At 41.5% G+C, this 27,431-nt stretch overlaps 1 protein-coding gene across 47 annotated transcripts in view; it reads right to left on the bottom strand.

Annotated features, from left to right (window-relative positions):
- The window catches only part of CELF4 (CUGBP Elav-like family member 4), a 688,894-nt gene that overhangs the window by 160,116 nt on the left and 501,347 nt on the right, over positions 1-27,431 (bottom strand). For 12 of the 47 annotated variants that reach the window (XM_062019304.1, XM_062019324.1, XM_062019303.1 and 9 more), the window contains exon 5: positions 27,084-27,109. The exons of the other annotated variants lie outside the window; for them this stretch is intronic. In XM_062019304.1, the coding sequence (XP_061875288.1) occupies positions 27,084-27,109 (26 nt within the window). The remainder of the gene's footprint in view (positions 1-27,083; positions 27,110-27,431) is intronic. 47 annotated transcript variants of the gene reach the window in all.

The raw sequence follows: 27,431 nt of genomic DNA on the forward strand, positions 1-27,431 counted from the left end.
CTTAGATGCGGTTGAATTTAGAGAACATTAAATCTGCCTAACATTTAGAAGTGATGTCCTTCTTTAAAGCTGTTCAGGACACTAACAGGATAATGCAGAGCCTAATAGAGTGATGGTTTTCCTAAACCTAGCTGTACAACAGCATACAAAAAGAAATCCTTCTAATTTCAGATCGAATGCCTATGGGCAGAGGCACCAAATGTGCACAACAGTGTACAATTCGTTATTTACAAGTGCAAATATTCACTCTGTAGAGGAAACACTATTAGAAGTATCTCTTCTCTACAGAACTCTCTTTTTTCTTAATAGTATCAATAGCTTAAAATGAATAGAAAAAAATTAGAAGTGGGATATAAACAGCTCACCTTCCCCCACCACCCACACTTACATAAGCACACACATTACAAAGAGGTAAACTATATATACATCTATCTGCAAAAGAGAAAATCCTCTTAAAAATGCAATCTGTAACTCTGTTCTAGCTTTTGCCTTTATCAGGTGGCAAGTAAAGACTTTCACACCACTGGAGTGTAAATTCTGTTAACAGATTCTGTTACAATGTCTTTGAAAGTGTGAGCCAATAAAATGTTATACCTGGAGATTAAATTCTATCCAGGCTCAGTAGGATAGCTGTAACACCTTTTAGGTGGACCTGTGTTAAGGTAAGGGGGTTTTAAGCATCTCTCTGTACCTTTCAAAGTGAGCTAAAGAAGGATACTTCTATCATAGTACCTTAGGATGGATGCATCTTTCACTACAGCCCCTTATAACTACCTGTGTTTGGGTGTTATCATGGGAGTAGCTACCTCGCTATATGCATCTTTTCTCAATTGCACAGTATCGATTGATGGTGTAATAAAGTTTTTGAGTGATAGCTCAACAATGGAGAAGTTCCAGACTCCCCCTCTCTCTCCCTCTGTCAGGAGGGGAAAATATCTTATCCTCAGCATTAATTAAACTCTGAAACCTACTTCTGCTGTGGAAAACCTGTGTGTAGATTGAGACTCTGACAACATCTTAAATTCATTGACTGGCATTTACTAGGTAAATAAATAAGAGGATCAATCCAGCCCTACTGTAGAGAGGTCAAGCCAAATCTTTCCTCTCTGTGAAATACATGGGCCAAGACACCTGCTCTTGAAAATCACCAACTTGTACTGAAGCTTACTGATTTACACCATGAAAGGTTGAACTTCTGTAAAATACCTGAAGTTGAGAGATAGTCTGAACCAGAAACTGACTCCTATTGGGATAACCAGAGGAACCAGAAGGCTCTAGTTCATGCCTTGCTTTGGAAAACATGAAATGATCCCAAAGAGTCCTAGATCTATTTCATTCTCTGCATCTTTTTCATTGTGTGTTCTACATTCCCATGGCAATGTTTATCATGGAACAGAGGATGTACAATGCTGCTTGCCTGAATCTGCTCTCAGGTCAGATTTTCAGAAGCGTTATCCTCAAATTGCCAGTTCTTGGCCCGTGTCAGTGGTTCTGCCTAAAGTTCTGTTTTTGCCTGTGTGGAATTTGTAGTGATGAGGATGGATGTCTCAAGGCAACTAAAAGGAAAACTATCTGTGTGATTATTTAGGTTACCTCTGTGGCAAATTTGGCCAGAAAATGGTTTGAGGCAATGATTGTCAAATGGTTGTTAATGACTGATTGCCCCATGATTGTAAGAAATCTGCTGTTGTTAGCACAGAGTTGGTCACTGGTTCAAGAGAAAGCACAGGCCAGAAGCTATTCCTAATGGACATAGGCACTCCTTTTTTTTGTGACGGAGAGCTTATCACTGTGTGAATGTATAACTATTTGTCCTTAGGGAATACACCTGCAGTGATACAGATGTAGTTCTTGCCTACATTGACATATAATAGCTGGGGACTCAAACTTTCTCTGTTGTATGGATGCATTCTCCACATTAGAAACCCTCTAAATGGAGAAGACATAGGTCAGAACACTCATGACACTTTCCTTGATTTTTATATATTTTTGCTAAATATCTTCTGCTGGCCTCTGAGAAAGGAAACTGGATTACCTGTTTGATCAAAGGTATTATGATAACATTTATATCCTAAAATATCTTTGTTGTCTTTAAGGATAAATCATTCTTGAGTTACATCTTCTCACCCTCCCACCCCAATATATATGTCCTGTTTAATCAGACCATTCTAAGCATTGCATTTCTCCTCCTTGAAAATCAATGGTAACTTTCAGATCCCAGCATGACTAGGAAAATAAGTCTGGCAGAGAATAAAGCAGAGTTGCTTTTCCCTTCCAGAATCTGTGTGGGAGGATGAGATTGGCACAAGTTATTGGCCAAAATATCACTTAAGAGTGGCAAAGCTCTTCCTAGGACAGTCTCTTTCACATCCCACTTACAATAACAATAATAGCCTTGGTATCATTTTAAAGGAGAGAAGAGAGAAGATGTGGGGGTGGGAAGGGCAGGAATTACAGCCCTTATATTAATCAGATAGAAAAGCTCTGTCTTCCACAATTCTTTCATTAGCTGGCGAGACAGGTGCCCTCCGACCTCCAGCATCACTTACTTCCTTGGTAACAACTACTGCTGGCAGATGATCCCTCTTGTAGACTTCATCCATATTCAAAGAGTTGTCACATCCAACTGATGCTAAGAAGCTAATCAAGTGGAATTTTCTTTTCCTTTTCTTTCTCTTTTTGTTCCCCACTTTACTCCTGCTCTCATGCTAGAAAGATAGTTCTCCATCATGCAGTCAAATTCTTTTGAACCCTGGGAAAGGACCAGATATGTGGGGAAAAGGAGCCAGTCCCTTTTTTGTTCACACATGAACTCTGATGATTTTTTCCTTTTTTTTTTCCACACTGAGCATAGGATTATTTTGCATTGCCATTAACTGCATTTAAGAACGACCAAGCACAATGAGGAGCCTGACTAAGACAGTTGTCACACCACACTTGCAGTTTCAGGGCAGGTTGAACATTTCGCATCAAAACTTTTTTTGAGATAGAAAATTAAATGTCTGGTACTGTCTAGAATTTGGAAGGACATGGCCTTATTAAAGCAGTTGATTTTACAACAGATAGAAGATGAAGAGAGCAGAGTAAAAATTACATTTTCCAAAGGGAAGGGTAATCTTTTCACTGATGTTTTAATTTTTAGGTTTTTTTTCTCCCACAGTAAGCCCATCAGCTATGTTGTGCTTCCTTTCTGTGTTCAGAACCAGACTTTCCAATGTGGTTCTGCAGTATCTTGCAATAGCTTATACGAGAATATTTTATGCACATTCAGTGCATTTTCTACATTTTCTACAAAAATAGTTCCTAATAGAGATTTCATGGTCACCTCTTCTAACCACATACAAAGACTCAAGTGAGGTAATTCAAACGTTGAGGATGAGAGTGCTGAGTCTGAAGCAGCAACTACATAGGAAAATCTGACACTCATATCCTTGATGAGACAAAAGAATCAGAAGAATAATGAAGATGCCATTTCTGCACTTTTCCAGTCTGAGATTTATAGATTTATAATCTTTTGAATATTCATCTAGGGGAAAATCTGAGGCCATTGAGTTCAGATAGACAGTGAATCTTCATTCACAATTGTGTCAATGGCTGTCTGTCAAACATGAGGAAAAGGGAGTAAAAGTCAGGAATTCCTATTCCAGAAAACATAGTTTTGCTTCAGTGAGAAACTCCAGAACACCTGAAATATCTTATTTCCAGGTTTTGAAAATGGTATATCATTAGAGAGAGAGAATTCCTAAAACTGGTCCCAGATTTCTCTGAGAAATATTTCCAAACGACTGACCTGAAGAATCTCTAATAAAAAAACACCATCTATAAACGATAGCCCTGTTACAATATCATTGATTCGTACAATTCGGAGGAAATGCTGACATCCTCTATGCAAACACTAGTTTCCAGCTACTGAAAATGTGATTTTAAATCCTGACAGCATCTGTTTGTCTTCCATGAGTTAATTCAAGGAGATTAAATGCACAAAATAAAGGAAAGAAGGAAGGCAAAGTCACATCGGTACCAGACAAACACTGCTCCCACAAATCTCCCTTATTCCCACCATCCTCTGCCAGGCTTCCTGTTAGAATGTGCAATGCGCAATTTACTCCTCATGTCTTTGTTTTCATCATCCTGTGAGTACAGATTCTTCCACAGGTATCCTTGATGTTACTGCCATTCCTGTCACTGATGCAAACTGAAGCTGGCTGGAGGGTTTACTTCGATGCGTGTGCAGCCTGCGGGATTGCTGCTGCAACTTCTTAGCAATCTCTGTTTTCATGACACTATTTCTGGACCTCCCTCTTGCTCTCTGTTGTCTGGTAGTGTCTCATCTCACGGTGACTGGAGAGCTAAGTTCATTAAAATGGAATTTGGTGGGTTATTGCGCAAAATTACCTCTATTTACATCTGCTACCTGTCACTTTCAATGCTCTATGCCTTTTATCACTTAATACTTCCACTATCTGTCCATGCCAACTTTCAGTGGGCAGCATTTGTAAACTCAAGTTAGCATTGCTTGCTGTGTGCACTCCTTCCTGCAGAAGCCACCTTTAATGGGCTGTGTGAGCTGGTGTCTTGGCCAAGAATATTTGTTCATGGGTAAGACAGAGCTACAGCTGTGCTGATATCCAGAAATGCCAAGAATATCCATAAATTATTTTCCTAGGCTGAATTATAGTTCCTACATTGTTATTAACTCTTTGACTACCACAAAATGTCTTTGTTGAGATCAGCCGGGAAGAAAAGAATAAAACTAATAGTAAGCTTCTGTCTGGAATGAGCACTGAACCTGAATCTTTCATATCTCTACAGGGCTGGGCTGCAATATTTCAGCTGAAAAGAGAAGCTCTGAATTTTTGCTCATGTAAGACAGCTTAGTAGTGAGTGAGTGAGTGACTGTATGACAAAATTCATGCCTATGAGACACTCTAGGGGTGGAACTCTGTCTGAGACCCCAGTGCCTTGAGTTAAAATGTTATAACTGGTTCCTGGCTTGGCACTGCAGAGCAGTGTGTTACTCCAGTCTGGTATACACCCCCGGTTGCACAGCACTGCCCTGGGTACTAGAAAATCTTGAAAACCAACCCATTTTCCCGTCTAACACACCACATCCATCACCTTCACCTGCGTTTACTTTAGTGAGCAGTTCACTAGAGATGTTGGAAGACTGAAGGGGAGCAGTGTGTTATTTCCACAGATCTCAGCAGTCAGTGGCTGATGTCCCACACCTCAGGAAATTAAATTTTTTCTTCTTGTTTGCTGTTATCATGACACCCAAACATCTAACTGACCACCACAGGAAAGCCAGAAAAGCCACCCTGCGAAAATAAGACACATACTGACATGGGACAGCTTGGATTTGGATCAGAAACAATGGCTTTAAAAATGACTTTAAAGGCTTTCTTACTCACACTTTCTTCCTGCCCTTTCATTGGTGAATTAACATGGCATCAAAGTGTCTGCCACCCTGATCTCTGACCATAAGCCTATTAAAATTGCATTGGAAGTTAACAATGAGGATGGAAAACAAAGATCAAATGAATAATGCATAAACAAAGCACTTCAATTAGATATTGAAGAAAATAATACAAATATATTAGATTGTAAAATATCTTGAATTATAGATTAGATGGGGAAATTCCTGTTTTTTCCCCCACGGGAGGGAAAAGAAATAAAGGAAATAAAGACGTGCATGGTCTTTGGCTGATGAGAATAAACTGTAAGGATATTCATACTTCTTTGCTGCTCAAGCTTAGTAATTTCATGTGTTTTTGCAAGATAACACTTGGGTCATGTGATTTCATCAACCAATCAAGCTGCCAGGCTCTTTGCTGACACTTGGTAATGAAGTGATACGGTAGGGTAGGACATAGTCACCTTATCTTTTTATAAATGCATTGAGTGGCATTTGGGATGCCTCCCTACCTTTCTGGTTCATTTGCATTACAGAAGAATCCCTCTAAATGTTAAAGCTTTCACTTGCAGCGAAAGTTTGATGCTTCCAGCAGCACTCAAGGATATCTTGTCTTAGAGTGGCATAAAAATAATGATGTGCAGTTGTGTGTGTGGGGACGGGGCCCCGGATGAGTGTGTGCAACAGCCGTCTGAGAGACTCCGGAGCTGTCTCTGGCACCAAAGCAGCGTGCGGCGTCCATCCAAGCTGACAGGCCTACCCAACCTGAAATCATCTGAGTGCAGTTTCTGAAATCGTTTGAAAGTGGAGTGTCAGGAAGATGTTTGCATGGCGGCTGACATCTCCTCCCGGCGTGGTTTAATGACATCCCTCCCTTGTCATAACTCTCCTCACGCTTCACAAATAATAACAGTGGAAGAAGGACTTGGCAAGATGAGAGTTGGGGGCAGGAACAGGGAACAAGGGGAAGGGCTGGGGGATAGGAAAGTGCAAATTGCTGGAGATAAAACCACTTGAAAGAGCTTGAATGAGCCTGAGTGTTCGTATCTGGGAGGTCCGTGGGTGTTTCTCCCTTTCCACATGGTTCTCCCATCTTGTTAAACAAAGGATATGGATTTACATTCCTTTGCTAGTCCAGCCAATCTAGAGCAGCAGACATGCATGAAATCTCTGTTGATATGGAATGCCTGTCAATAGAGGTACTAATTGTCTCTGTACATTTAGTACTATGTGTTTTGTGTAGGCAAGGAGGGAGAGGGCAGTGAACATGCTGCCCGTGAGTTTCCCCCTGTCCCCACTGAGCTTCTGGTTTTGGGGGGACTGGCAGGAAGATTGCATCTGGAGAGAAAATGAAATAAACACTACAAAGCAAGGACTGGGGGGACCAAAGTCCTTCACTGCGTTAAGGAGTTTGAACTCTTGGCTCTGGAAACCAGCTCCCCCAGGTTCCTGCTGGTTCAGCTTGGGCAAGCTATCCCATGCTTCTGCACCTCAGTCTGCCACTTTGTAAGACTGGGAAGAGAAGACAGTGATAGGACTGAGGAATGATTAATTCGAGAGCAGACCAGACGCATCAAATTGACATGAAACTTGTTACAATGTTGTCACATAGAGGATGAACATGGTTCTTTTAAAATGCCCCATCAGCACTACATACTCTAAATTAAATGCAATTATAGCCAGAGAAATGTTCAAGAGCTAACTGACAGAGTCTATACTGATTTAATATTTCCCCCACTTCTAAAGAAGGAGGCATATTTTGCAAGTATTTGCTAATTAGTGTTACCCACTTGTCAGTGTAAATTGGGAAACCAGAGTTCTGGTCCTGTTTTCATCCAGGTCAGTGCATGCAGAAAAGATGCTGCCTCTAGATTTCTGGTGGGGGATGCACCCAGCAGAACAAGTCTTGTCATCACCGAAGTCTATGTGCTGCCAGGCAGAGGAAAGTCTTGTTTCTGTCAGACATGAAGACAGTGAGAGAGCTGAGGAACTAAGGAACCAGATATGCTGCTTACTGTATCTCTGGATGGCTGTTTCAGCTGTTTCTGCAGCCCTAGTTCAGAAACTGAAAGCCTGCACCTGCTGCTGAAAAAAACCCATGATTTTTGTAGGTGCTTAGTGTCAGAGGATTTCAATGTGCAATAAAAAGATAATTTATAGTAATCATAACAATCACAGGTGAAACCTTGAGGCCTTTAACAGTCTTCTGTGAGGCAGAACGACCACATAAGCTGGTGACAAGTTTGCTGTCTCAAGGACTGAGTAAATGACTGAACTGCAGTCCAAGGACTATCTCAGTAATAACACAGCAAAGAGAATGCAAAGGTCCTCCTTGCTTTAGCTAATATATCTAAGGAAGATCTGTTGTACACCCAAGTTTTGTCTTCTTCACTCCCTCCATATGTAGTGGTCTTTATCATTCAGTTGAATGAGGGTAGATGATTAGTTTGGGGTGTTTTTTACTTACTAAATGTAACTATTTTACAGAAAACATAAAATCTTCTTGGGCCATATATGTCTCTGACATAACGCAGCAGAGATCCATGTTAACCACAGTGTCAGCTATGCAGTGAGTATCTGAGGCATCTGTACAGCTCCTCGCTGCCCCTTGATCACCTCCTCACAGCAGGTAAGTGGAGAAACCTTGCAAGCCAATTCTTTCAAATGTCTTTCTGTCAGATATAAAATGGGCAGGCTCCTGTGAGGATGGAGAACAGAAGCCTGCATTGCTGCCTTTGAGAGTGATGGCTGACACTGTGGTAGCCTCCCAGGTTTGCATGTGCTCTGCCAGCACTTTGGGAGTATATTTACAAATTAAATGAAAAAGACAACAGATGCTTTCACATTACTTCACAAGGAGCTGAATGACAAGATCAAGGAGAAGAAAGGAAGAAAATACCGTTGTCAAAAAGAGTGTATAACTCAGAGACTGGGATTAAGAACAAGTCTTCCAAGGAATGTCTGAGAGAACCAGGGGTGTTTAGTCTGGAGAAGAAGAGGGTGAGGGGAGACATGATCACTCTCTACATCTCTGAAAGGAGGTTGTAGTGAGATGAGTGTCAATCTCTTCGCCCAAGTAATGAGTGGTAAAACAAGAGTGAATGGTCTCAAGTTGTGCCAGGGGAATTTTAGATTGGAGATTTGAAGAACATTTTCACTGAGAGGGTTGTTAGACCCTGGCATAGGCTGGAGAAAAACTTGGAAACTCAAGCTTGAATTTGCTCATGATCAAAGTCTAATGTAGTTAAGAGAGTCCTTTGTCCTCACAGAAGAGAAACTTGGTCTACTGACCCTGCCCATGGCAGGGGTTTTGGAATAAGATGATCTTCAAGGTATCTTCCAACCCAACCCATTCTAGAATTCTATGATTCCATGGCTTGGCTTCCTCAAGTGTTTCCATGACCCTAGATAATGTCTCCTTTGCTACTGACTACAAAACAACAATGGGAGGAGTACAGTTTAACTGTTGCAGCCATTTAAGGTAAATACTGTGCAATTCCCCATATTTAACTAGGCAGCTAAGTAGAGAAAACATGGGATGAAGAGCTTAACTGATGTAAGTAGATAAGGATAATTTGAGTTTTGGTGGGATGTGTGCAGTTTCTCTCTTTCTGTTTTTGTTTTGTTCAATTTCTTTATAGTATAAAATCCACGTAACAAAAGGAGGATTGCAAATAAAAGAACAAGGTAAATGTTAACAGATGAACTCTGGGTAGATCTGGGATATAGTTCTGCAAAGCTTGTCCCTGACTTCTGACAGTATTGCATCCCTATTTTCAAAGAAAACCCTAGAAAATGACAGTGCTTTCCACGCTCTGAAAAATTGGTAATTTCTTCTAGCTCTAAACACGAAGAGAGAAAAGTAGGTACTTCTTTTTGAAAACTTTGCCAGTAAGGGCACTTATTCCTGACCATCATCCTTACACTTGTTTTACAAGTCTCTAATGACTCCAGAGCGGTCAAGATGTCTGTTTGTGTTTGAGCTGAAAGACAGCAAGAGAGAGAGGGGCTGTGAAGGGCAGTCAGGAGTGAAGACAAGTTTTCAGTCTTAGAGCTCTTGAGCTTTTCTTCCTTGAGATGAAGGCAGGGAAGGGACTATTCCCCGGTACAAGAATGAACCCCATGTAATGGAAGATAACAGCTGCTCATGAGCTCTTCTGATGCAGTTAGGTCCATTGGGAGAGCTCCTCCCACATGAAAGATCCATGCTGGCACTAATGAATTTCTTAGCAATTGATTATGGAATCAAAACTCGTCGTCTGTCCTCAATGGGCCTCAATGTAATTTCTATATGTGTTAAAGAAGCAACTCATCTTTGTTGATACAGATTAGGATTAAAACACACAAGGGGAGGTGAGGAAAAGGATGGAACTCAAAGCTTCCACCTGTACCTTCTTATCTTCGGAGCTCAGTTTAATAAAAACAGAAAACATATGCAGGTGGCTGGTTCAGAAATACTTTGCCAGCATAGCAGCTGCTTAAAAGCTTCCAAATGCTCAGGATGTTTATGAACTGGGATCTATGTCTTGTCATTCTCCATCTTCCACACTCCTGCACACCTCCTCTAATTTAAAACATGAAGCACTGAATAGTAAGTACATTAACATGAAGCTAGGGGGTCTGGATTTGTCCCTCCTTACCTCCTGCTATGCCATAAAATTTAGTGATATGATAGAGTAGTTTGGCCTGACATAGCCTGAAATGTCCTCTTATGCTATCCATGTGTACTTTGTGGAACTTTTTGCATTTTAAGAGGTGATTCAGAGGGGAAATTGAGCCAGTAGGAATATATAACTCCAATGCTGAGGTTAGGCTCTCTTTCCCCCATTCTCCCATATCCAGAAGACACTGTAGCCAGTACTCTGAAAGAGCTCACAGAGACTGAGATTTATGTATACCTTTGTTACTACCAGACCTACCTCTGCCTGGATTTTTAAACAAGAAATAAATAGCAAGTACTGTCGAAGGAATCTTCCTTCTGAAACCAGACCTACTGTAGACTAGGAATGCTGAGCCTTGTCATAGGCTCAGTGAATCTGCTCCACATACCAGGTAAGGGAGCAATCCTTCCCACTGTTGCACCCATAATGCATGAGCTATTGGATATTTCTTTTCTCTTCTTCCCCGCCTCTCCCTCACTCTGCCACCTGTGAAATTTCTAAAACTTTTTTCATTTACGAGGAAAATTAAATAAACAAATAAATAAACCCCCAGAACTCGAAGATTTCTTATTAAAGTTCTGAACATATGCTACTTAGGAAAAAAAAAATCTAAGTGAAATTGGCTGATAAAGTAAGAATCCCACAAAGGGCTGTTCTTCCAATCATCCGGTATTTCTCCTGTAATTTCCTCAGAGATAGTGGAATGATTTTCCAGATGTCTCTGTTCCTTCCAGGTGGCGTGTTCAACATGATTTGGAACAAGGCCAATCTTATGCTCCTTCCTACAGAGTGGAGATGATACGGTGCAAGGTACATATATGTACATATTCCATGCTTTTTTTAGATGTAAATAGCATATTTCCTTAAGTGCGTAAGTAAAACACAACTCCAAGGAAAGATTATTTTCTTGTGAGGCTGACAAAATTACCCTGTCTGAGGTAGGTACCACCTTTTCTCATCAGTAAGATGAAAACCAAGCACAGTTTTTGCTATAGGAATGTTTGTGAGGGGTCAGGGAGTGTAACAATTTCCTATTATTCTTTAATGAGACTCATATAAATGTTACTTAGCCTCAAAGCTACTTTGGTTCCCTCCCAAACGCTATACTTTCGTGGTTGCCTGTTGAACGTAGGCTGGCAGCAGAAATATGCAATCACGGAACTAGGGCTGCTGGGAGTGGGGCCTCTTGTAGGGCAAGAAGCCTATGGCAAATTAAAATAACAACAGTAAATTTGGGTTAGTATATTGGATCAGGTCAAAAAAACGTTGCATATTCAGCCTATATTCAGTGCCTTGACATTTGGGGCAAGGAAATCTGTTGATATCTCTCCTTTACCTGAAAAAGAGCAGATGTAACTAACAACAAACTGGGCAATTCCTCGGCAGAGAAGTCTGCTCCACTTTTCACTGCATAAACTTTTCACCCTTCAAATTTAACTGCTTCTCTGTAAATGAGAACCATCTTTATTTTTGGTGCCGGCTCAGAGCTCTGCTCTGTGTTATCAGAGAGATTAAGCCAATCACTACTATGAATAGCCCCTGACTCCCTGCAATAGACAGATTTGGCAGTATAAATGCCATGGGTGCATTTTAATACTTGTGATTTTTAAATGATGAGAAGATGTCTTGCTGGGAGGACAGGTAGAGTTGGACTTTGGCTGTGGCAGAGAGAGCTGAGCAGTGCCCTTGAGCAGGGTTTTCATTCTGCCTGCTCCCAGCATTGATGTCAGAGGGAGCAATAATGACCTCAAGATGAAAGAAGAAGAGAAGGCATTTTCCCCTGTCCATATTGACTCCTGTGATATATTTAAATACCTCCAGCATGCCAGCATCAAAAGCTGAACATAAGGGATGGACTTTAGGTCTACGTAGCTTCAGCTCTACAACTCACTGTTACAATTCCCTCAGCTCAGACTCCATATACATGCTTTTGCCATTTTCACTCATGCTTTTTCAATCGAAGCCCAGCTTTTTAATGCCCAAGTTTTTCCAGCAAAAAGCCTAAGTGGCATTGAAGAGATGTTTCCCTTTCCCTAGAAAATAGGTGTGATTTTCAGAAAAACTCTTTAATATTTTTCTATCCAAAAGACCTTGATTTAGTTGAAAACTTGTATTGCCAACTTCAGCTATCTATCCAGAAATATCCTATGAAGGCATAGGATACTGCAATGCTGTCTGCTACCCTGTATCAATATAGGTAGCTTTTGAAGAAAATCAGGACAATTAGGAATGGGGTAAATTCTAGAAATTTCTTTTTTTTCCCCCCTTTTATGAATTGGGGTGAAAGGCACCATATTTTTCTAAACTGCTCCTCTAAGAGCAAAAATAAAGAGGAAGAAAGAATTCAGCTTAGGCTCATTGCGACTTTCCATCTCCATAATTATGTGAATATCAGAATGCTGTGCTATGATTCTAACCTTTTACGTATTTTACTGTTTTTGTGGTAACTGTTTCTTGCCTGCAGCTTTTGCCACGTTTCACACATTTCTAGCATATTTCTAGTGCAATAGCCTATGCTTTCTTCAACAACCTAAGCCAATTCAAAAAGCTTTTCCAGTAAAGTGTGAGTTCCATCTTCTCCTACTGATGAAGTTTAAAACTCAGATGCCTAAACTGGTCACTTTAGGTTTTTTTAATTGTTATTTAGGGTATAGTAACACCTTCTGAGGGCAGTTCATGTCTTTCTTAAACATTTATCTTTGGATACAATGAAATGACCTCTGAAAATGCCTATTCTTTTGTGCTGATTATGAGGAAAGCCTGGTTTTCAGGACACCTGAATCGGGGAAGATGAACCTTGCTCCAGCTGGATTGGCAGAAAATGCCCCCAAGCCCTGTTATTGGTATACCTACAATAATCCCTGTGTCAAGACTCCTGGTATTTACTGGCTCCTGGACATGACAAACAAGACCATGTCTTTATATCTGACAGTAGTGGAGAGAAAACCACAGGATGCCACCTGCAGTGCATAACCTGCCTAGAAGCACTGCCAAAACACCATAAAGTTTGGAGACTGCTTTCTACCAAGTCATCAAAGGGAGCACTAGAAACAGACTATATTTGTCTCTAAAAACCTTTTTCATTTGCACCTCAGGTTTATTTCCCCAGAGTTTGCAACTGACGGGTTCTAATTTTGGATACGTGACTATCTTTTACTGAGATGGTCACCAAGAAAACGAGATTGACAATAAGTTTTTGGATGTGGGAATCAGCAACAAATTACTTTTTGAAAGTAATTCAAGCAACACTGAGTAGCTGATAGATTTGAACTGCAAACACTTTTACCTGAATCAAGACAACCTCCAAAACAAATACACCAGGCTGGAAGAAAAAAGCTGCCTTGTACTGGAGGGATGATTGGGTCACTGAGCATAGCAGTACTCATTATAGACAGAAAAACAAGAGGAAGGATAACAAGGGACATCTTCTGTGGTCTAGGGAGAAGAAGGGGTATAGAGGGAAATGCTGAGGATGCTTGAGTTATTCTAGTTTGTTGAGGTCTTAAAAGTAAACTAAATGGGAGTGCAGAAAGAGAAGGGAAGAGCAGAAAACACAGTGAGCTTGGCATCTCTGGTCTTGGCTCAGACCACTCTGAATCTGAAAATGACTTCAGGCTGGAGATCTCCAGCTCTGAGTCTGGCACAGATGGTTCCCTTTGCTGTCAGTGGAGAAGGGACAGAGAGCAATGGCTGGTATTTCCACCCATGTGTTTACTTCTCACCTCGCCCCTGCCGCCCATACCCAACCCTTCTGCCACAAGACAACAATAAAATCTGCTATTTCCCTCTTCCTCCTGCCAAAAGAGACGACTGACCTTATGAAAACAGACCTCTGAAAGGAGAGGATCTCACTCTTTGAGACCTATGAGACCATTTTCTTTCCTCAAAAGCACCCTGTGATGCCCTGATCCTGTTCCCACGGAGATGGCTGACAGCAACCCCTCCTGACTGGAGTGAGGACAGGCTGGTCAGCACGAAAGCTCCTTGGAAAGTGCTGCTGATCCTACTTAAAGCTGCCCAGCAGGAAAGGGCTGTCTCTCGACAGGACCTCAGTGGCTACATCTACATTACTATGAAAGGCACCATCTGGAGCAGCAGGAAACATGGCGTGCTCCACCTCCTGCTGCCTGCCTGCCTGCCTGGGGAGAGTTTGTTTGGCCCTGCCTGGTAACACACTAGCCCTCTAGGTAGCCCTGGGCATGTGAGGTCTTGTGCAGTGTGAACGGAGTTATACTTGAAACAACTTAGGCCATTCTTGTAGGCTCATTATCTGCACAGAGGGTGATTTCCTGCTCTCGAGCTCTCAGGGCTACTCTTAACAGCCAGCGTAGACATCTAACATCAAGTATTATTCAATTCCACCTGCTCACAAGCAGTTCTTCCCCTTTTTTAGACAAGAAAGCATTTTACATCTCTGTCCACCTGGGTCACTCCTTCCTCTTTCTTTCCACTCAACTGTGCAAAACTGCACATAACATCAGAGAAGGAAAAGCTGATTTACTATAACAGATCAGAGTGTGGGTACATTGCATAAAATATGCTGTTTGTGACAGAGGGAGCCATCCAGCCAATTTGATAGCTCTGCTCCCAGGGGATTAAAATACCTCCTTCATCTCAGCAGCAAGCCTGTGTATGGAAAGAACCTGAATTAAAATCTACCTTTTGCTTCGGTGCCTTCAAAACACTGTTGCCTCTCATGGGCAAAGCCAGAGGTAATCCTGGATTCAGCATTCCCTCTCCGTTCAGTTTGTTATCTTGCCTTATTTGTTTGTTCCACTTACTTGTTGTGTACCTCTGACATGAGGATAGTAAAAATCTCTAGAGGAGGGGAGCATCCTCCTTGCTGTAACGAGTGAAGCTTTGCTTGCACCCTAATGCTCCTAGGTAGTCATCAGTCTCATCTGGCTAATGGGTTTGTGGTGGTCCCCTAACGACGGCATACAAACACCCTCCCCATCTCTAGCTAGCCAGCTATCTTGTACTGAACTGTCTTCTAAATATTTAGTGTTAGGTAAAGTAAAAAAGTCTCATCCTAATTAACTGAATCAAGGGAACCCAGGTAGTCTCTGATAGAATAAACCATAGAATTTACACCAGAGGTCAATGTCGTCCCCAGTCTCAGGTTCATGCCCCTAGTGTGAAATAAAAATACATCAAGGGCTACCAAGTAGACGCCTCGTTTGGCTCAGGGATCTTTTGAAACACAAATCATGGGAGATGAACATCTTAGGGAAGAATCACTGCCTGCCTGCCCTCATTTTATGCTCTTAGGTACAGAGCCTTGGTTATAATCAAAGACAGGATACCAGGCAAGGCAAATGCTTTGGTTGCCCCAGCCTTGCTGTTCCTGTGTTCCTCCATATCTCAGACCTTAGATTATTCACTTAGGGACAGCTTTTTAGTGGTGATATTGTTCCTACCTTTCTTCACAAGGTCACATTGGAAGTCTGTCAAAGGTCTGAGGATAAATTCCAAATAGCTCAAGTGAAATTTCTACACATAGGACTGTCCACTATCTGATTCATGGCTGCTGCAACTGATTTCAGCTGCAGACTATCAAATGTTTTCGGGAGCTGTCTCTGATCAGTTGATAGTATTTTACAAAAAAAAAAAAAAAAATTAAAAGTGAAAAAGGGGGGGAACACGTCAAATAAATTCAAACAATAAATAAGCCAGTTGAAAACGAGGTCTGCTCATGGATATTCAGTAAGCCGCAAAAGAATCAAAATCTGTTCGATAAATTATTCATTGCAAATTATTTGTTTATCTTGACAGTCATAAAATTATACAATCCATTAAAAAAAAAAAAGGCCAGTCACAGTATTTGACTCCAGCCCAGTGCTACAGAGAAAACCCCACTAGGTTGGTATCTGAGATGAAGGATACACATGTGCCCCTGCTTATGGGATCTGATGGTGTCCAGCACCTCCTAATTTGGCCTGGGAGAGGAGTATATGTGGCCTTTTATGTCACCTTAATTTGGGCACTGTTGTGCATTGCTGTCACCTCACAGTGGACCTGTTTAATAGGTGGATCCTTGGGCTTGTTCTAGCAGACAAAATGGAGAGCAGGAGTGTGCTGCTCAGCTTCCCACTGCCTCCTTCTTTCTCTCTCAAATACACACCTGGGACCTTTTCCCTGCACAATGTGATAAATCTGTGTCTAAACAAGGGAAGGGCATTGAGCTATGCTGATAATTCATGGCTGGCCACACTCTTTGTGCTCACTCTGCATTGCCAAGTGTAGACGGGTTGGACTCTGGTTGATAAGCACAGGGATCATGTCAGCTGTCACTTTACTGTGATTCATCCTACTTCTCACGGCCCAAATCAGTGAAAATACTCTTTATTTTCAAATTGAGAAACACGGCGGAGCCCTTATCAACATACAGCAAAGTGTACCAAACGAGAACACAAGTCCCATGACCAGGTGATTATATTCCATGCCTGGGGTAAAGCATGTGGAGATGCCTTTGATTGCTTTTACAGACATCAACACACATACATGTTCACATACACATATGTACGTGTCCATGTGTGTACAAGGACCAGTGTGGCCTGATTAGTATTAGAAAAAGTTGCAGACCTCAGGGAGTAAAAATCACCATTACAAAAGCAGAGAGAGAACAGATGCTTCTACACTGTTTTATCCAGCACCTTACATACTACCTTCAGCACTGTGGCATTTATTTCACTCTCTGATTTTTTCTTCTTTTAAGGTTTGATCTGAGGCCAGGTTTTCTAATGAGTTTAGTGAAAGGATCAAAGGATGTGAATCACCATCTGCCTAAAGAAAACAATAGTATTTCCAATTGCATGATGGTATCTGGCAGGGAAGGCAGATTGTGGCTCCTTAGCGACATCATAGAAGAGATGAGAAGAGTAATAGTGAAGGGAACCTTATCTAACCAGATGCTAGCAAAATTTCAAGTCTTGCCAAGCCCCTGAAAACTATAGGGAGAGGAGAGGAGAGGAGAGGAGAGGAGAGGAGAGGAGAGGAGAGGAGAGGAGAGGAGAGGAGAGGAGAGGAGAGGAGAGGAGAGGAGAGGAGAGGAGAGGAGAGGAAAGGAAAGGAAAGGAAAGGAAAGGAAAGGAAAGGAAAGGAAAGGAAAGGAAAGGAAAGGAAAGGAAAGGAAAGGAAAGGAAAGGAAAGGAAAGGAAAGGAAAGGAAAGGAAAGGAAAGGAAAGGAAAGGAAAGGAAAGGAAAGGAAAGGAAAGGAAAGGAAAGGAAAGGAAAGGAAAGGAAAGGAAAACTGTCCTGTGAAAAGCAAGGAGTCGATGTATTTATCCATCTCCTAGAATATGATCTAGTGGTGTGGAGACACAGGAAGGCAGTAGTCAGACACACTGAGCTTATTGGAATGAACCTGTGTACATCCAAGGCAGTTTCTCTCCTGCCCCATTTGTTCCATCTTTTGACAGATTCCCTTAAACTGGTCAGTGAGCTAACTGGTTTGCAGAGCCCTGTGTGCTGTTGCAAGGGAGTGAAAGCTTATATTGCTTTGCTTTCCTGTGGTCCCTGCTGGAGCACAGGGTGTTGAAACAACACCCTGTTTGCAAGGATTTAGCAAGGAGATTGCAAGGAAGGTGAATTATTTAATCTTTGTATCTTAAGATCTTGGCAACGGTTTTGGAACTCCAAAAGCCACAGAACATACTCGTCTAACATGACCCTTTAATATGACTTAAAATAAAAGGACAAAAAAGCTACTAACTGCGTTTGTAAATCTTGGCATGTTAATGTGTGTTCTGAATATCATCAGTCCTAAGTTCGAAAGATAGATTTAAAAGAAATTTAGATTGTTGAAGAGATTGCCATTCCGCTGTCATGGATTGCTGGACAGTGCTGGAGCTTGGATGCTAACCTCAGCATTGATCCACACAGGGGTAATTGGTGCCACCTACACTTGTCTATACTACCAAGCACCCAGAAACTTCAGACAAATGTCCAGCAGCCTCAAATTCTATTTCCCAAACAAACAAAGGAGATTTCAAAGGCAAAATGTGGATGTATGCTGATGGTATCTAAACAGGGTTGATTGTGTTTCTCCTTTTTGACTGCTTTTGAAAAGACCACCCAACATCTATGGTGCTCATTAGGAGCTTCACTCCCTTTGGAAACCTGGACCTGTATGGTATCTGAGCCCCTTCTACACAAGGCATAGTGAGTCAGAGGAGGCTGCGTTTCCTACCCTAGACATCAGAGACCTCTCTCTTTAAGAGAACACTCCACACCAGCAGAGTATTTGTATTTATTAGTATTGGTGTCAGCCTCTTGCTCTTAGGCAAGTTACAGGTGCAGAAGGGTAAACGAGCTAAGCAGTGGCAGATCGAAGGGGGAGTCACCAAATCCACAGCCCTAGAGAACAAGTTGAGCAAAGAGGGACTGGCTCAAGCCTTCAGCACAGCAGCCTCTCCCCGACCAGCTACTTGGCATTCCGACAGGGTGGGTTAATCCTTTGCCTTTGATGAATCTTTAATCTTGGCACCTTGTGGCTGAAGCCGACACTAACTAGCAGATCCCAGCGATCAAAGACGGGTGCTTAAATATTTCATTTATAAATAAAAAATAATAAAATAAAAAATAAAGACTCAGCTTCATAATAGCAATAAGGCAACTCCAGAGGGGTTGTTATTGCCAATTAATCACGCTCTTGGGACTGAAGAGGAGCTCCACTGCTCCTTGTAACTCTAATTGCCCTATGGGTGCAATTATCTATACCCCCTTCTTCCTCTCCCTGTCCAGCCAGACCTTATGGCTTAATTTCACCACAGGCTTTCTAGTTTTTAACCTCTGTTGCTCTAAGCCAGCCTTCCTGTAATCCAGACTGAGGATGAGGAGTGCTATGGCTAGTTCTCCTCCTCTTGTGCATGTTCTCTCTTGCCAGCTGCCATGCAGGTGTATTCACACCTGCTTCCACACACAGAGATCCACCTGACAATAAGGACACTCAGGGGAAGCCCTGTACTTGCAGAAGACAAGCCACAAGCACAATCTTTTTTTGGATAAGCTCTGCAGCTCATGTCCACGACAGTACAGAATTCTCACCTCCTCCTCAGACCTCAAAATTCCCACTGAAGCTAGCCTCTACTCAGATCTGAGGGGCTGGACTTGAGCCATGAAATTTTCAGTGTGGAAAGGAGCCTCTTCATTGCTATTAATGCTCCTTTGAGTGTTTGGCAAATACTAGAATTGAATCTGTCAAAGACACATAATCTTCACTTTCCAGGTTTTTTTTCCAATTTGAAGCTTGGACCCGACCCACAAGACATCTAGACCTTCAAATATATGAGGGCACATGTGACACTGCCACAGGACCGTCAGGAACTTGGGGAAAATAAAGAAAACAGAGCAAGAAGAACTTTTCAGTCTATTCATATGTTCTGCAGAAGTGAGTTTCAGCACTTGACAGGGTCCTCTTAAAAGTGAACTTATTTGGATCCATTTAAAATGTGATGCCTGGCAATTTTGTTCAATGCCCCCAGCTGGTAAACTGGGAAAAGCAGTGAATGACTATTCTCTGTTTGTCTTCCCTGAGACACTCAGTTAGACATACATCTGCCATATGCCAGTTTTGTTGTGAGAGACTAAAGGCACCAGTCAACTCTTCAAAGAGAAAATTAAGAGTTGATTTAATCACTTTCAGTGGAATAGAAATGTGAGAATACCAAGGACTATAGAAGATAACCTATCACTAGCTCCTTTAAAATGGCATCGGATGGGTTTCTAAAATATATGTTTTACTTTGACAATAGCTCTTGGACTTAACACAGGAAATAATTCAGAGAAGTCTGAAGGCCTGTTTTATGTAGCAGGTTAGCTCAGATTGTCAATGCAGTCTCTTCTGGGCTTAAAATGCATGAATTATTGAGGTCTGATACTAAGTCTTCACGGCAAAGGTTGCTTTCTCTGAAAGGCTTGAGCCTTTAAAGGTTCACTTGCAGCTACTTGTAATGTTCATCACCTGCTGTAGTGGAAGCCCAAAGCTTTGAATTCAGGTCTTAAAGAAAAAAAAAAAAAATCAAGGACTGGATTCAGACTGTACATGTTTTGTGGTTGATCTGAAGTCAGTCACCCTGCTACTCCTAACCACGTGAGTTGAGACGTGCAAGAAAAGCTGTCATACTCCAAGTTCTGTGCTCTCTGTTTCCTTGAAGAAACCTGGTTTGTAACAATAGTTTTCCTCATATCTTTATTCTTTAGTATATCCTCGGCTGGCATAACAGAACAGAGCTCCCCTAACTTCAGTCGAGCTGTAGCAATTTACCACATCTGAGAATATGTCTCATTTCACCTCTCCATTCACTGGTGGCATCACCTCTTGAGAGAAGAAAAAGGAAAATTTATTTCCCATCAGCAATGCATTCCTTGCTTTCACTGTTAAGGCAACTAACAATTATTGCTGATCACACACATGCACACAGAGATTTGCAGAGAATCACTGCTGTTCTCCTGCAAAGAAAATGCTGTTCCTATGCCTTGTCCTTTCCTCCAGCATTTAAGGCCTGGAAAGCTTGCAGTTTGTGTTGTAATCTTACCCAGCTACAGGATATGTGACTGTGTTGCTTATTCCTCCCCTGTGTAATGTAGACCTCCATGCCTCACATGAGCCAGAGCCTTGTATGAGTTATATGGCTATTATGTTCTAAGTAGGACTGATGTATTACAGAATGCTGCCATAGATCCTGTTAATTCCACTCGGGGTCCATTTTTTTCTCCCTGTAAAAAATTATACACTTGTTTGGAAATGGACAGCTTTACACAGATGCAAAGATCCAGCACCTGGGAGCGGCTTGGGCAAAGTTCAGGGCTTACAGACTTATTAGAATCACAGAATCATTTTGGTTGGAAAATATCTTTAAGATCATGGAGTCCAACCACTCAGCTCATACTGCCCAGCCCATCACTAAACCATGTCCTTCAGCACCTCAGCTAAACAGCTTTGAAATGTCTCCAGGGATGGGGACTCCATCACCTCCCTGGGTAGCCTGGGACAGTGTCTATCGACCCTCTCACTGGAAAAGTTCATCTTAATCTCCAATCTAAACGTCCTCTGACACAACTCAAGGCCATTTCCTCTTGTCACTTGTTGCTTGGGAGAAGAGACCAACCCCGACCTTGCTACAACCATCTTTCAGGTAGTTTTATATAGCAAGAACGTTTCCTCTCAGCCTCTTCTTCTCCAGACTAAACACCTCCAGTTCCCTCAGCTGCTCTCCATCAGATTTGTGCCACAGACCCTTCACCAGCTTTGCTATCTGTCTCTGGACATGCTCAATGTCCCTTGCGTAGTGTGGGGCCCAAACCTGAACTTGGTACTAGAGGTGCATCCTCACCAGTGTTGAGTACGGGGGGACAATCACTCCCTGGTCATGCTGGCCACACTATTTCTGATATAAACCAGGATGCCATCGGCCTTCGTGGCCACTTGGGCACACTGCTGGCTCATGGTCAGCTGGCTGTTGACCAACAGGCCCAGGTCCTTCTCCTTGGGACAGTTTTCCAGTGACTGCCTTAGGCCAGTGACAATGCCTTGGGTTTTTGTGGCGCAAGTACAGAACTCAAGTGATATAGCAGAGTACCTCACTTCTCTGCAGGATTAATGTTGATATGATCATGACCAGTTGATAAACTGGTGTTTTGTCCAGCCTTGGACATCACTACTACCAAGAGATTCCTCTATTCCCACACACTTTACTCCAATTCCTGAATTTCTTTTAGCATAATAATATTTTCCCTTGTTCTGAATTTACTGTTACCTCAGCCCCTCACTACTACTCATTCTTTTCTGACAGATTTGTGGGTGTCTATCCTTTTTCTAACACTTTTCTGCCCAAGAGTGAGACATAGTCTGATATTCACATACAATGTTTTTCTACGACAGGTGATCACAATAAGAGATGGATCTAGAGCCATTTTCTGGGCTCAGAGCATAAACCTAGACACTATACTGAGGCCATACAGATTTTTATGGGCCAGACATCCTTTTTGGATAAAATTCAGATTCACTCACTGTGTTGTGGGTAGAAGAGATTTTAAGTTGGTGGATAAAAGCTGTACTGTGTCACTTGTTCCTTAGACCAGAAAATGGGCCTTGGCTGGTTAAATTTACTAGTGTAGATATATGTTTTAAGATTGCATCGTGTGGTAATGATAACAGGACAGCAAGACATGAAAGTTTAAAGATAACAGTATCTTCCTCAGTCCTGCTAACAGCTCACTGTGACTCTTCTGTATCTTACAGTTCATTTTCTTATTTCTTTCCCCTATCTTCCCTCCTTCCCAAAATTCATCCAACATGCACTATGTAATTTCTTACTAGATGCCTGGAAGTGGATTTGAAAAGAGCAAGTTTCTTTGCTTAGAGAAACTGTGGGACTTAGATATACACCATGCTGTCTCTGCTTCAGCCTAACTAAACGTTCAGCAGCACAGTGTGAGTGAATGAGTGGTTGTAAAACCATGATGCAATCGCTGCCTGTCACGTTTGATTTAGCAAACAAAGTCAGATGGTCTTACAAGAAAAAAATAAAAATAAGCATAACCAATACTTCTGTGTTGGAACTAAAATATTAAGAGGCCAGTATTGAAGCAGTGTGCCAGCACATCTGTCTTAGGCACAACAGACTGAAAGGAAATCCATGGTCAATAGATACAAGAAGCCTAAGTAGCTCAGTGTTGGTAAGATAGACTCAGACTAATTACAGAGAATCTGGTGAGATACAGACCCTGGGGTCATAAATCTGGTATGTAGAGTGTGATGAAGGTAGCTCTGACCAGGGACTGGGATCCAGGACTGGTTTACCTCAGTGAAGCACAATAGATAAGGAAATGCAGTTCTTCTGGAACATACAATGAATTTACTCCTATATGAATCTAGATCTTTTTTTCTCCAGAACTCTGATGTATCTCTAACTGCTAATGAAATAAACTATAATGGCATCTGGGAGGGGTTGAATAAAGGCAAAGGAAGGAGAGGGAAATGAGACCGGAAGGTATTTCCTTTTATATATGTCCTGCTTTCGGCTGGGATAGAGTTAATTTTCACTAAATTAACTCTCCTCTAATGGACACCCCCAATTAGTCAAGAGGCCATACCATAGAATGTCTTGCCCTACACATAAACTAGGATCAATTGGTGGGGATTGCTGCCGAGGCATCAAGTCACTGTCTACCTTTCTCAAGAGTATATTTGTTAAGTTCAGACTCAGCTTTGACCCGGAGTCCTCCTGAGTCTAGGCACAGTTTGATTCCTAGGTGATGTCTATTTTACATAGGTTTTACTCTGAACATAACAGCATTTTCTTAATAAAGGGAGGAAAAGACAGATATAACTGTGGAACTGATACTTCTCTGTTTGTCTTGTTGGATCCTGAAGGGAAAAAATGAAGGGTGGAGTAGAGAGAAGGTAAAAAAGAAAGTGAGGAAATCACAGCCAATTTGTCAAAATATCCTACTTCTCCATTATTTCCAGATTTACCTTTTTCTCTCTTTATTACTAGAGACATTAAGATGAAGGTAGTGTACTTTCTGAGTTGTTCTGATGGTGGAGCATCTCTGAATACCTTGCTGGTAGGTCAGCACAAAACTTCACAGCACCCTTGTAAGAGGAGTCAATATCATTAAGGATGATTACATGTTATGATACATTTTCTAAAGCTCCATCTACGTTACAGTTAATCTCCAATTCCAATCCAGTATTTGGCCTTCCAAGGTACACATTTACTTTCCATTGCATGTAGTAACGATTTTCTGTCCCTGGCCCTGACTTTCCACTGGTGTAAATCTATACAGAGTCTGCTCCAGCTCATTTTACACCAGCCCATCATCTCAGACTCTGATATCTGTTGTCTGCTGGTGTTGCAGGTCATTAAGATAGATGCTTGTGGCTATCTCGGGACGGGCGTATGTCAGTGTTGGAAGATGTGTTTTCTTATATATAGTTTGCTGCACTCAATGGGATCTTTCAAGGTGGGAAAGACTATCTGAATGCAAAGCGGAATTGAGTACACAAACTGTCACAACTGTTGGGCTAGAAGGCACCTAGAAAGAGCTCATTTTTCTTCTAAGAAGCCAAGATCAGTTCTGGAAAAAGACCAGCTTTGTGTTGCTCTGGAAAAAAAAGTTTGTCTATCCTGCTTTTTCAGGTCTATAGTCCTGGAGAGGCTGTGCCCTATGTGAACAAAGGATTTTGGCTTTCCATTGACTTTGCTATTATACACTATGTTGTTTGCAGTAGTAAATTTTACCTTGTCATAAATTTTATCACTTTCAATGAAATTTTTCAAAACTAGCACCTATAATCCCTGTAATGAAATGAACATCAGACACATTTTACACTAAGTTTCAAAGCATCCATAATAGCTGAACCTCCCTCTCCTCTGATTCCTCAGCTCTTGGAGAAATGGAAAAAAATGCACTGATGAGGAAAGACAATGATGCTAACTCCAAGAAGGCCATATGTGTCTATTAAAAAGCACCTCAAGATTTTAAACAGCTTTTGTGCTTCTATAAAGCTTGACCACTGATTTTAATGTTTGAGTTTGGAAATACTACAGTAAGAACCAGCAAAGACAAGTATGGGCCAATTTACCTGCTTGATGCACATGATGATTGAGTCTTACTCTGCCCAAACTGGAAGCAGATAAGCTGCACAAAGGATCAGATAACAAGAGATGGATGCAGCTGTCATTTGGTTAAGCAGGCCCAGACTGGGGAGAGGATGTAAGTGCTCTTCTCCAGCTTTTGGCTCTCTGATTCATCCATCTGGGGTCACGTCTTTATTCTGTGAAGGAACAGCCATAGCTCACGTGGAGATGCTGGGGAGCTTGTCTCCTGTGTCTGAGGGGAGAACTGAGCTTTTAATTGCCTAGCAAGGCTGTATGAGAAAGATGTATGGTAATAACAATGCAGTAAATGAGAAAGCTGGCTATTTGAATATGACATCCTTTGTCAGCTTTATTTCACTTAATAATGTGACATGGCTTGGGGAGGGAAAAAATGATTAACCTTGCCATTTTTAAACCTGAATTGCTGTGAATTTTTCTACTGAAACTCATGCCCTTAACTTTCCTTGATATTTAATAAATTTCTAGTTTTATCTCCATGGAAGCTCCTTTCAGGAGGGATAAGAGCTAAATGTCTGTGTGTATGTGTGTGGGGGAAAAGCTTAGAGCAACCATTTGGGAACTGGGTGTAAAGTAGCCTGGCATTGATTAACGTCGTTAAAGGAAAGTGGGAGGGGAAGTGTACTCAAAATGAGTGAAAGAATGGTATTGTAATCTGCTTTATTGCATTCCCGAGATGCTTGACTTAGCCTCATTGTCATAGCAAGATGATGTGTACCCTACGAGTGTATAAAAATATATGAACTCCTGGGACAATATAGTTCAATCTGCTCTGCTATTACCCATCATGCTCATCTGAGCACACTACAGCTATTAGATCTGTTTGTGAAACAGCTGAGCCCATGGATGGATCTCCTGCAAATGGAGCCTGAATGTACAGTTGAGACAGAGTCTGAATGTACAATACATGGAAGGAGAGACAATGGAAATGAATGTATAATGGGGATGACTGCTTGATGGGAGGTACAAGAGGAATGAACCTACTTCAACTGTGGATATGTAATGGTAAAATAGGTAGACTGTCATCTATAATTCATGATGTTTGCTTCCCCCCTTCCCCTTGTCAGATAGTCCTCAATCAGTTTGACTTGAAGAACCTATCCTTCACTACTGAAAGTTGTTAAAAAGCTGACATGTTAACCCGAGTTAGCTGCATTTAAAGCACAGAAACTGAGCTATACATGTAGAGAAACCCATGTCGCTTGCTCTTTCTCTTCCAGAGGGACTGGTTCTTCAGGTTGAAGAACCACAACAACAAAGTTGTTTCACTGCAACAGGCAGAGAAACGCAAAACAGAGCCGCACCTGGGAAACCAAGATCCCTATTAAAAATTATGTTAAAGGTTATGAATATATATACTGTAAACTTAATATTCTTTAAGGTATTCCATCATAATCCTCATATCAATTGATTTTTAAGCCACTTGAGGATGGCTATTGTGTCGTACCCACTAGTAGCACTAGTAACAGTTATGCTCGGTTACTTATCACCATCAAGTAACTGAGTCATGTTCTTCTAATCCCACATTATGACAGTTTTAACAGATTTGGGTTTTGGGGTTTTTTTTCATAATGATGGCATTTCTGAACAGACTGAAAAATACTGAGATGTCATACATTTTCATCTTTGTACTTATGACTGTAAGGAAATATCCTGCATTCTTTCTATAGCAGTTTGGAAGAATTACAAAATGCTCCAAGTACTTCCTCTTGTCTGTTCCTGGGATACTACTCTCCATCAGGAAAGGAAAAGGGAAAAAAAAAAAGCTCAGATAAAAAAGCTTGTCTTGTTATTTTCTTCTCTGGGTAATTGCATTTTCCATACCTCCCCCTTCAGAGGCATTTACAGTGAGTTCTGCCTTCCAATGCTTCTATTGATTTGTAGCTCTGAGGAACGAAAGCTAGGCCCTGGCAAAGCCAAAGGGAGTTTTGACTTAATTCTTTAAGAACAAATCCACTCGTGTGCTGGATCAATGCAGAGTCAGAGCGTTGGCCTGTTCAACTGGATTTGTAACTGCTGCTCAGAGCTACAGCTATGCGAGCAGCCAAATTGCACCACCAAATTTGGCCTTTACTGTTTGCTTGACTTTTTAGTGACTGGGTAACGTGGGTTAGTGGCAGGTGAAGGTCTGGAACATCCCTTTCTGCTAATACAGTTGGATTGTGCATCGAGAGTCATCCACTTGTTTTACCCCTACAAGTGGACACCTGGATAAGAGCCACACAAAGGGGTTGTAGTGTGAGGTGTAACGCCATAGAAGGTCTCCTAGGCACAGATGGCCAACCTACCGTGGACTTTGTAGGGCAGAAGGCAGATTTGGTCTGAAGAAAGTGATGTAACTCCCAGTACAGCCAGTAGAACTTGAGCAAGAAAATTAATGACTGATGGGATGGAGGCTGTTGCATCATCTCTGAGATCACATCAAGCTTAACAGATGAACAAGCTGTTGACCTTGGCCTGTTTGTTGTCTATACTATCAGATCAATTAGATAAAATTGTTAATAGCACAGCCTAATTGTTTCCTAATTTCTTCAAGAATACCCCAAGCATAAGAATTCAATTAGCTGCAACTATAAAAAAGTTTGGAATCTGAGCTATCCTCTTATTGACATCATTTGGATGAAGAGAATGTGAGCACAGATGTTACATTTCTTAAAGAATCCAGTTTTTAATTAACTTTAACTTACAAGCTAATGAATAGGTTTATCTTGTAAATTGTCTGAAAATTAC

Source organism: Colius striatus, chromosome Z (assembly GCF_028858725.1).
Source record: "Colius striatus isolate bColStr4 chromosome Z, bColStr4.1.hap1, whole genome shotgun sequence".
NCBI classification, from domain to species: domain Eukaryota; kingdom Metazoa; phylum Chordata; class Aves; order Coliiformes; family Coliidae; genus Colius; species Colius striatus.